Source organism: Sinocyclocheilus rhinocerous, unplaced genomic scaffold (assembly GCF_001515625.1).
Source record: "Sinocyclocheilus rhinocerous isolate Xijiao unplaced genomic scaffold, SAMN03320098_v1.1 scaffold1223, whole genome shotgun sequence".
In the NCBI taxonomy this organism is placed as follows: Eukaryota; Metazoa; Chordata; class Actinopteri; order Cypriniformes; family Cyprinidae; genus Sinocyclocheilus; species Sinocyclocheilus rhinocerous.
This window is the reverse complement of record NW_015641045.1, coordinates 760,189-771,892: the sequence shown is the minus strand read 5'-3', so window position 1 is coordinate 771,892 and position 11,704 is coordinate 760,189. Positions and strand designations below refer to the sequence as shown.

General features: G+C 37.8%; 1 protein-coding gene across 1 annotated transcript in view; it reads right to left on the bottom strand.

The window, feature by feature from the left end:
- Positions 1-11,704, bottom strand: part of LOC107754417 (eIF-2-alpha kinase activator GCN1-like) — a 74,732-nt gene that overhangs the window by 8,975 nt on the left and 54,053 nt on the right. Inside the window, exons 42-53 of the mRNA XM_016570853.1 lie at positions 9,954-10,096; positions 9,753-9,870; positions 9,396-9,611; positions 8,908-9,072; positions 8,667-8,828; positions 7,750-7,842; positions 6,899-7,042; positions 4,739-5,008; positions 4,227-4,457; positions 3,950-4,143; positions 1,608-1,722; positions 1,052-1,165 (exon numbers count right to left, since the gene is read on the bottom strand). Coding sequence (XP_016426339.1) covers positions 1,052-1,165; positions 1,608-1,722; positions 3,950-4,143; positions 4,227-4,457; positions 4,739-5,008; positions 6,899-7,042; positions 7,750-7,842; positions 8,667-8,828; positions 8,908-9,072; positions 9,396-9,611; positions 9,753-9,870; positions 9,954-10,096 — 1,965 coding nt within the window. The remainder of the gene's footprint in view (positions 1-1,051; positions 1,166-1,607; positions 1,723-3,949; positions 4,144-4,226; positions 4,458-4,738; positions 5,009-6,898; positions 7,043-7,749; positions 7,843-8,666; positions 8,829-8,907; positions 9,073-9,395; positions 9,612-9,752; positions 9,871-9,953; positions 10,097-11,704) is intronic.

Below are 11,704 nucleotides of genomic sequence, written 5' to 3'. Positions count from 1 at the left end.
AAAAAAATGGCTTTATAAAGGTAAAAATGCCCATAAAAGGTGAAAATCAATTTAAACTTATTGAAAAACATTAATTTCTATCACTGCTGTGAACTGCCCACACAGAATATGAAATATATCAAAAACTTTAGGAGTCAGCTGTCCACGGTAGTCCTTAAGATATCAGCACAATAACACACTCAGCAAAATATCGTCAAATTATCTTTATCGATAAAATCCCAGAAAATATTGAAATATTATTTTTTGTCAATATCGCACACCCCTAGTACTGACACAAAATGATTTGCAACGGTCGCTTTGTCATGTTCAGTTTAGACAGCCTCAAGCTGTTGGTGTAATATATATTTTTTTTTTATAACTATTTAGCTTTATATATAATACATTTTTGTTTTAGTAATTTTAGTACTTCAACCTAAACCTATTTGCATTTCAGTTAAAGTTGAACATTAGCTAATACTTGTTCATTATTATTAATATTTAATTTTATTCTAAAATTAATTCAATTACAGACAATTATTAACAATAGTTTGTTTACAATAATGACACTTTCATTTTCATAAAGAATTGCTGGAATGGAATACTTTGCTTTTCTGTTTTTTTTTTCTTACTGCCACATACATGCTGTATACTTACTACTACAACCTAATAAATATAGTACCGGTATGTGAAATGGTGTGCAGTAGTTTGACAATGTTATCAACTGGCATCACTGGCATGCCAAGTTTTATTCAGCAAGTGGCATCCAGTTATAATCTTTACAATAAAAACTGTTGTTTTGAATTTTGAATCTCGTGTAAAAACTTTTGGCTGTCCTGTCAAATAATGAGTCAAAGAAGAAAAAGTTAAAAATCACAGCTGCTCCAGTTCATTTATGACAGCTGAGTATATTTTGTCATATGTAATAGGCTAACTGGGTATTCCAAACCGCATACTAATTTTTCCACAAATATTAGGCAGCGTGTCATTCTGAACACTTCCATATTGATTATGTGCTCTCAGAGGTGACGTGCTGACTTTTGCTCTGTAGTTTGTCTCTGTAAGTGATTCTTACCTTCTTGGGCAGACAGAAGCCAGGTAGGTGTTGACCTCTGACCTCAGCGGCAGCAGAGCGGATGTCCCTGTGTAGGTCATCAATCAAGGACAGCTGACTGCCAGCATCCAGTTTCTGCACAAACACAGTGAAGTTATGAGAACTGTATCGACCAAACGACAATACCAGTCATATTTCATTATTTCTTGTTTAAATCCTGGTAGTAGCATAACTCAAGCAATAAATATAGGAGAAAGAAGTCACTTCTGCTCACCAAGGCTGCATTTATTTGATCAAAAATGCAGTAAAAATTATGAAATTATATTACTATTTAAAATAACTGTTTTTTATAAATGTATTGTAGAATGCAATTTATTGCTTGTGATCAATGTTGAATTTTCAGCATCATTACTCCAGTCTTCAGTGTCACATGATCCTTCAGATAGTAGAAGTTATGAATGGCCGGTAACTTAAAAATTTAGTAGCCAAATTGGCTGGTGAGTGAAAAAGTTAATTTCAATCCCTGTATATATATATATATATATATATATATAAATAAATAAAACAGTAGCTGTACCTCATCATGTCCCAGCATGCCCAGCAGTGTGGTGGTGATGTTCTTCCTGATGGTGGGGTCGACTTTTGCCCCTGCACCCTGGATGACGAAGCGCAGGGCCTGCAACATCGTCTCCCTGCAGAATAAAGACAATAACAGAGTGACTGACAAGCACAAAATAACTTTTCTCTACAGAAAATACAACAGAAACCTTAATTATGAGCAAGAGCTAATAATAATTAATACTAAGTGACTAATTAATTTGGCAAAAACTATAGCGGTTATGAATGATTAGCTACTGCTAGCTAGTCTTATAAAGTCAAATGTTTGATAAAAAAAAAAACAGAAATAATTTCAGACTACTTTCAAAAATCATTTATTTTTTCAAGGGTGGCCACAAATTTGTCTGTATCTGTGGCTCTCTGGGATACTTAATTCTGATTGGTGTCATTCTGTTATAATAAGCATTTAACCGTAAAATTGCTCATTACACCAGTACACAAATACTATTTCCTGCATAGTTTTAGTTTCATTTCTCATCACTCTGCACTTTATTTTTTACCTAATAAAATTATTTAAACATAAACCAATATTTCATATTCAACTACTAGGTAAGAAAATTAATACTTTTATTAGCACGGATGCATTAAATTTATCAAGTGTGAAAGTACAAAAATAAATGCTGCTCTTTTGAACTTTCTATCCATCAAAGAATCCTAAAAAGTGCCTTAAGCAGCACACCTGTGTTTAACTTTGATGATAATTTAATTATTTCAGTGATATTATGTTTCTTGAGCAGCAGCAAATCAGAATGATTTCTGAAGGATCATGTGACACTGATTGCCGTTCAAAAGTTTGGGATCAGTAAGATTTTTATTACTTTTTAAAGAAGTCTCTTATGCTCATCAAGGCTGCATTTATTTGATCAAAAATGCAGTAAAAATTATGAAATTATATTACTATTTAAAATAACTGTTTTTTATAAATGTATTGTAGAATGCAATTTATTGCTTGTGATCAATGTTGAATTTTCAGCATCATTACTCCAGTCTTCAGTGTCACATGATCCTTCAGAAATCATTCTAATATGCTGACTTGTTGCTTAATATTTCTGATTATTATGAACGTTGAAAACAGCCGAATATTTTTTGTGTAAACCGTGATAAATTAAATTTTTCTGGATTCTTTGATGAACACAAAAGGTTAAAAGAACAGTGTTTTTTATTTGAAATAGAAATCTTTTCTAACATTATAAATGACTTTACAGTCACTTTTGATAATTAAAATCCGAAATTAAATTCTTTTAAAAAATCACTGACTCCAAACTTCTAAACAGTAATGTATATACAGCAAAATATTGTCATATTTTCTTACAAACATTTTAATACACACTGAAGACTGGAGTAATGATGCTGAAAATTCAGCTTTGCATCACAGGAATAAATTATATTTTAAAGTATATTCAAATAGAAAATGGTTCTTTTAAAGTGTAATAATATTTTCACAATATTACTGATTTTACTGCATTTTTGATCAAATAAATGCAGCCGTGTTGAGCAGAAGAGACTTTTTTCAGTACAGTACTGTATTTGCAATCGTCATGCCATAACTGCTGCAGAAGTGTGCATTTGTTTTTTTGTGTTTTTACCTGACTCCAGAGTCCTCTGCGTTGCGTATGGCCAACAGCTGTTCTGTGAACAGTGGATCTACTTTAGTGTGTATGGAGACCAGCTGACCCAGAGACTCTGCTGCCCGCAGCCTCACGGCCCGGCTGGAGTCCTGGAGGGCCTTCAGGAAGGTGGTCTGGAGCTGCGGCAGGAAGGGTTTCAGAGCGATGCCCACCTGCGCAGTGAGTATATATATATATATATATATATATATATATGTGTGTGTGTGTGTGTATATATATATATAACTTGTTTTTGCTACTGAATTCGACACCTGAGATGTTATTTAAAACATCTCCACCTTACTAGCAGATCAAGGATCATAAAAAACTAGTTTACTTGTGGCTTGCGATTGGATCACATGAAACAGATGATAATACCAGGTAAAAACAAGGACTTTGAGAAGTTCCACTGATGCACACGGATGAAAGCAACGCTTACCTTTGTGATGGAGTTGATGGTGTCCCAGCTCTGGCTGAGCACCTCAGGGTTGGGGTCGTTCATGAGCCGCATGAGGCCAGACAGCAGCCTGCGCGTGTGAGCGCTGTAGCACAATATTACTGATTTTACTGCATTTTTGATCAAATAAATGCAGCCGTGTTGAGCAGAAGAGACTTTTTTCAGTACAGTACTGTATTTGCAATCGTCATGCCATAACTGCTGCAGAAGTGTGCATTTGTTTTTTTGTGTTTTTACCTGACTCCAGAGTCCTCTGCGTTGCGTATGGCCAACAGCTGTTCTGTGAACAGTGGATCTACTTTAGTGTGTATGGAGACCAGCTGACCCAGAGACTCTGCTGCCCGCAGCCTCACGGCCCGGCTGGAGTCCTGGAGGGCCTTCAGGAAGGTGGTCTGGAGCTGTGGCAGGAAGGGTTTCAGAGCGATGCCCACCTGCACACAAGAGAGAGGAGATATGAGCGTGAGTTATGAGTGGTCTTCATCAACATGAGGACGGAGGCGTGATGGACACTGACTTTGGCCAGCAGCAGAGTGAGCGTCTCCAGCAGAGCCGTCTTCACAGTCCAAGCGAAACGGTCTCCTAGGATACGGATGAGCGGTCCGGTGATGTTGACCACAGAGGGCCGCAGCGCCTCCGCTGATGTCAGTTTAATGACTCCGCCCAGCGCACGAGCCGCCTCCTCTTTCTGCTCGGGACTTCCTGTCAGCACGCCCTCCCTCAGCACGGGGAGAATACACGTCACTCCCTGAGGAAAAATACACAGCATGTCACATCAGTGCTACTGCAGGATTATTCCTATACTATTACAGTATTTATTCTTCTTCTTTTGAATTAGCTTATTTTTTAAAAAAAAATTTATGTTAATTCTAGTTTTTTTTTGTTTTTTTGTAATTTTAGCACTTGCAACATATTTCAGTTAGTTGACAAGGCAACATTTAAGGCATCATTTTTTTAATCTTTAAAGTATTTTCTATTTTTATATTTCTATTTAGCTTTAATTTGATTTCATTTCGGTTTTAATTTTACCTTTGTGATGGAGTTGATGGTGTCCCAGCTCTGGTTGAGCACCTCAGGGTTGGGGTCGTTCATGAGCCGCATGAGGCCAGACAGCAGCCTGCGCGTGTGAGCGCTGTAGTCCAGCCGTGTTCGAGAGAAGTATCCGTTGAGGATGGTGACAGACGCCTGCCTCAGCCCAGCGTCTGCTCCTCGTGTGGCCTCCAGCAGATCCTCAATGATGATTCTCTGGCCCACTTCATCCTCCACCGAGAGGACCACAGTCTGACAGTTGCTCAGCTCCTGCAGAAGACCGGAAACATCATATTTACACTGTCAAACAATTCTGATTCCTGATCATTTCTGTTGCAGAAAAAGTGGAGTGTGTGTATTATTGGTCAAAATGAGGTCTCTTCTGGAGTCCAAGTCTCTTCTGCACAACAAGTCTCCATTTACTTGATCAAAAATACAGTAAAAATTGTGAAATAATATTACAACTTAAAATAACTGTCTTGAAATGAAATATATTGCAAAATGTAATTTATTGCTGTGATCAAAGCTGAATTTTCAGCATCATTACTCCCGTCTTCAGTGTCACATGATCCTTCAGAAATTATTCTAATATGCTGATTTGCTGTTCATAAACATTTCTGACGATTATCAATGTTGAAAACAGTTGTGCTGCTTCATATTTTTTGTGGAAACCATGATACATTTTATTTTTCAGGATTCTTTGATGAATAGAAAGTTCAAAAGAACAGCATTTATTTGAAATCTTTTGTAATGATTATACAATTGTAATATTACAATATTACTGTCACGTTTTTTTTTTATTAATGGTTCTTTGCTGAGTGTGTTAATATCTTTTCTTCTTTTTATTTATTTTTTAAAATCTTACCCCAAACCTTTGAATGGTAATGTATCAATGTTTCCACAAAAACACGAAGCAAATTAGCAATACAACCGTTTTCAACATTGATAATATTAATAATAATAAATGTTTCTTGAGCAGCAAATCAGCATATTAGAATGATCCTTCAGAAATCATGGAATAAATTACATTTTAAAATATATTCAAATAGAAAACACTTGAATTGTAATAACATTTCAAATTATAATTAATTTTTGATCAAATAAATGCAGCATTGGTGAGTAGGGTTGTGACGTTGAGGAAATTTTCCCACCGGTTTCACCTCACTCTTGTCAGTCAGCTCGACTCACTCTCCTCACGTGATAAATAAAATCTGACTCCTGCTCCGTGGTGCACTGTCGTTCGCGCACGGTTCGGCACGCTGCATTGAGTATTTAGTTTTTAACAGTGTCTATCCTCTAACTGAACTAGGCTTTACTATAAAAAAATCAAAACGACGGTGGGGGGTGGTGCCGCGGTAGGCAAATGACGTAACCGGTGTTGCGGCTTAACACCGGTATAACCGAAAACACAGTCTATCGCAGCAAGCCTATTGGTGAGGAGAAAAGACTTCTTTCAAAAACTAGAGCTGCAACCTAATAGTCGACTAATCACAGAGACTCAGAGAATGTAAAGACTCTACGTTTATTTGTGTGCACTCACAACAACAACAAAACGCGCTTTTGTAAAATAATGAAAGCAAACCGTCTCGTCTCTGTGAACTTGAGCGCGAAACTCCGTGTATATCTTTGCCTTGCAGACATTACAAATATATCGAGTGAAATGTCTACTTTCAAATGAACCAATTCAAATGGAAAACAAATATTCTCCGATTATGTAATCCGTATGAAGCATGCACACAGGCGCATCACTACTGCGGAGATGACGAGTCAGTGTCAGTGTCTCCGACTTCATTTCTTAAACCGAAAACAAAGAAAGCACTAGTTAATCAAATTATTAAAATGTTAATGCAGTCTCCTTACTGTTTTTTCCCTGACACATTCATAATCATTACTTCTGCCGGTGCGCTGTGGAAAGCTTTAAGCATGTGCTTGAGCACTGATAGGCTATGTAGGCAATTAAAGGCTCATTATAATGATTTAAATGGTTTATTAATAAACGTGCGATTAGTCGACTAATTCTCAAAATGAACGACTACTAGTCGAACAGAAAAATCCTTAGTCGAGGGCAGCCCTATCAAAAACATTAAAATATCTTAATTATTCCAGTATTTTTGACCAGTAATGGATTTAGTAGAAATGATTGACAGCTGTGGTGTTCACCTGCAGGCACTCCTCTGAGCCCAGCTTGTCTTTGAGAGAGGAGAGCAGCGCGGGCAGAATCACCCCGAGGTGTCGCGTCAGAGCGTCTCCTGCCACAGCAGACAGGAAGGCGAGGACACGCGTGTTTACAGGAGGAGCCGTCAGCTACAGAGGATAAAAATAAAGAGTTAAATAACACTATCTGAAATAGAGTCCAAATTTAACAGTTAAACAAGTGCAAGGAATATTCTAGTCTCGGTCTGAGAGACGCCCACAGACGGTCTGATGCACACAATAACAACTAGAGCTTTCTGAAAACAGAAAGATCCATTCTGATTGGCTGGCTTTATGCAATTTCTTGGATTCAGCATGCATAAAGTCAAAAAACATTTGTTACATGAAAAACAAACTGAAATAAAATAATTTTATTTTTAACTAAAAATTTAATTAGAACTTTTTAATTTTAACTACAACTAAAGTGAAAACAGAAAATATAAAATTAAAATCTAATTCAAAATATTAAGAAAAACAATATTAGTACATCAATTATACTAATATAACACTGGTTGGATGTGCGAGGTATTGGGTGGATATAATGAGCGGCACAAGTTTGACACATTTTTCAAGGTTTGTGAGATCAAATCTTTCAAATATCAAGAGCTTAATCTTAACAAAACATCGTAAATAAACTGTGGTTGGTCACTTTAAATGTCAGTAAGACAGTCTCTTCCTGTCTAAGTGGTCAGTTCTTGGCCAAAAAAAAGAGCTTTTGTTATACTGACTTTGTTATTCAAAAGTCTGGATATACAAGGTTATTAATCTTTGTTTATGCACAGATTAGTTGAGAAAGGCTGCTAGTAAAGAGAACTCACCTTAGGCACCAGGTAAGGCAGGACAGATCGACTCTTCACAGCCATGACCTGTTTCAATCCATCCAACGCAAACTCTGACGTCTCCTCGTCCTCCTGCAACAAAAAGCAAACACATTTGAGTTCACCATACATACTGTTTTGAAGCAGCCTGGATAGATGGACACTGGCAATTGAGAAGTAGAGAACTAACAGTACTGTATTTATTTATTTAATAACCAGAAATGTTTCTTAATCAGCATATTAGAATGATTTCTTAAGGATCATGTGACACTGAAGACTGGAGTAATGATGCTGAAAATTCAACTTTGATCAACAGGAATAAATTACATTTTACAATATATTCAAATAGAAAACAGTTATTATAAATTGCAATATTATTTGACAATTTTTACTGTATTCTTGATAAAATAAATGCTGCTTCGGTGAGCAGAAGAGTCTTCATTCAAAAACCCAAACATTTGAATTGAAGTATATGTATATTAGATCTACTGAGCATAACTTACATTATTTATCTTTGTTTTCTTATTTATTTTTTTTGTTTCTTAAAAGGAGAGTTAACCCAAAAGCGACAATTCTGTCATAATTTACGCACCCTCAACCTGTATGAATTTCTTTCAGCTGTTAAACACAAACAAAAAAATATATTTTGAAGAATGTTGGTAACCGAACAGTTGACGGTAGCCATTGCCTGCCACAGTACGGAAAAAAATACTATGAAAGTCAATGGCAACCGGCAACTGTTTGCTTACCAACCAAACTCACACAGGTTTGGAACAAGTGGAGGGTCAGTAAATAAATTTTTATTTTTGGGTGAACTATCCCTTTAATACTGTTTTGTTGCTTATTAATTTTTTTAATGTCTATCCTTTCTTTATTTTCTCAAAGTAAAGGCGAGGATTGTGGGATGGAGGCAGTACCAGTTGTTTGAGCAGTGTAGGCAGGATGTCGTCGAGGGCCTGGTGACCGATGGTGGTGTGGAGCTGCTCGAAGGTTTTGGCAGCCGCTTCACGAACCTCCTCCAGAGGATCACACAGGGCCTTACGCACGGTGGGAACCAGAGACTCGGAGAACACCAGAACCTGACACAAAAACACCGCTTCACCATGATGACGTGAACAGAAGGAACCCGCTGAGCATATTTCATCAGCTGCAACTCACTGCATCTTTGCTGGTGGACTTCATGATCTCGCTGAGGCCGATACACACACCCTGCCTCTCGTCGCTCTTATCCGAGCGCAGACCCTCCTCCAGGATGGGAATGATTTCAGGCAGGATCTTCTCACCCAGTTTCTTCACCAGGTCACCTAAAGTACGAGCAGCGATCTAGAAACACAACATGAACAGCATAAGCAATGGAGGCATTCAAATTTTTCTGTAGCGAAACATGGACTGATCCATCATACATAATTTTCTATTACAAACATTATTTTCTTTAATATTTGGAAAGAAAACATTTTCTTAAAATGAATTACTTCTTAATTAACATAAAAAAGACAATAAATGCATGAAACAATAAATTAAAGCACGCTTAGTATGATGCAAAATACACACATCTAGTTAACATGGAAGCAAATTTCCAAAAAAACAAACACATCTTTTGCAGGCCACAGAATCAAAAGGGACTGCAGTTTGTCGTTGGATTGTACCGTTCTCTTGTCTGGGCAGGTGGAGGCCAGGAAGCCCAGCAGCAGCGTGAAGAGGGTGGGCAGGATTTCTCGTAGCGTTCGCGGCGTGTTCGACACCACAATCTTCCACACGTGAAGAGACGCCTGTCTGACCACCAGCTGTATGTCTGAGCGGCCCATGTAGAGCCCAGAAAGCACACGGTTGCGTCTCTCTGCACCCAGTGCTCCAATAATGGCCTGGGGAAATATATTACAAACATTTACACACAAAGTTTCCTGGGACACAACAGGAAGCAAGGGATATATTTTGGTCTTGTAATGAAAGCACTGCCGTCAGACGCTGTCCTGTGGTCTGTTCCAGAGGCTCATTACGGTTACCTTAGTCGACTGGGCCGTGCCAAAATTGTCATCCTCTGATGCCGTCTCTGTTGTCATCTTTCCCGTTACCCCGGAGATATGGAACAGCAGGTCGCCTAGCAACTGCACCGAGCTAAATCTAAGAGAACACAAACACTCAGCATCAGCATCCATCGCTATGGCAGCCGTCCTCTGAAGTGATGGAGGGCAGATGTTTGGTACCTGATTCTCCAGAGGTCGTCAAACAGGCCCTGCTCCAGCTCTGGCAGCAGCAGAGCGATGGCAGTCTCGGCATACATGCTGATGATGCGCTGGCCGGCGCGCAGGGCCGTGTCTCGCACATACTCGTTCTCATCGGCCAGAGCCTGAACACACACACACAATCACCCACCAAACAGTTTATCTATGCTTAAGAGACAACTAGATGACAACAATATACCTGTATAAATAGTATAAACAACCAATAAAAGACAGAAACAGATCAACAAGTCAACAAGACAAAGCATGTTCATTTGCTGGTAGCCATAGACTTCCACTGTATTTTTTCCCCCTACTATGGAAGTCAATGGCTACCAACAACTGTTTGGTTACCAACATTCTTCAAAATATCTTCTTTCATGTTCAACAGAAGAAATTACATGAGTTTTCATTTTGGGTGAACTATCCCTATAACTAAATTGTGAAAAGTAGACTGGGATATTACTGGTAAATAATAATCCCGTTTAAAACCGTTCTTTAGTGGAACATAAAAGAAGGTATTTTGAAGACTGTTGGTAACAAAGCTGTTTTGGTTACAAGTGATTTTTACTGTATGAACAATGAACAAATGTATGAACAAATAAAAAATGTATATAATACAGAGAAACAAATTATAAAGCTTGGCTTATTGAATATCAGGTCCCTTTCTACGAAAGCACTTTTTGTAAATGATATGATCACTGATCATAACCTAGATGTGCTCTGTTTGACAGAAACCTGGCTAAAACCTGATGATTATATTATTTTAAACGAGTCTACCCCCCAAGGTTACTGTTATAATCATGAGCAGCGTCCAAAAGGTAAATGGGGAGGTGTTACAATTTATAACAATATTTTCGGTATTTCTCAGAGGGCGGGCTTCAAGTATAACTCGTTTGAAGTAATGGTGCTTCATATAACATTATCCAGAGAAACAAGTGTTAATGATAAATCCCCTATAATGTTTGTACTGGCTACTGTATACAGGCCACCAGGGCACCATACAGACTTTGTTAAAGAATTTGCTGATTTTATATCAGAGTTAGTGCAAGCTGCAGATAAAGCATCACTTCTACCACAAAAGACTGCTTTGCAAGTAATCTTCCTGATCTATCTCAATTCCTCAGCATATCCAATAGTTCAAAACAACTTGATGATGTAACAGAAACTATGGACTCTCTCTTTTCTAGCATTTTAGATACAGTTGCTACTTTACGCTTAAGGAAGATTAGGGAAAACAGTCTGACACCGTGGTATAATGAGCACACTCGCACCCTAAAGAGAGCAGCCCGGAAAATGGAGCGCAGCTGGAGGAAAACAAAACTAGAGGTATTTCGTACTGCATGGTGGGAAAGTACCCAATCCTACAGAAAAGCATTAAAAACTGCTAGATCCGATTACTTTTCATCTCTTTGAGAAGAAAACAAACATAAACCCAGGTATTTATTCAATACAGTGGCTAAATGAACAAAAAATAAAGCATCAACAGGTGATGACATTTCTCAACAGCACAGCAGTAATGACTTGAACTACTTTACTTCCAAGATCAATACTATTAGAGATAAAATTGTAACCATACAGCCGTCAGCTACAGTATCGCATCAGTGCGCTATAGATCCCCTGAGGAACAATTCCACTCATTCTTTACTATAGGAGAGGAAAAATTGTATAAACTTGTTAAATCATCTAAACCAACAACATGTATGTTAGACCCTATTCCATCTAAGCTCCTAAAA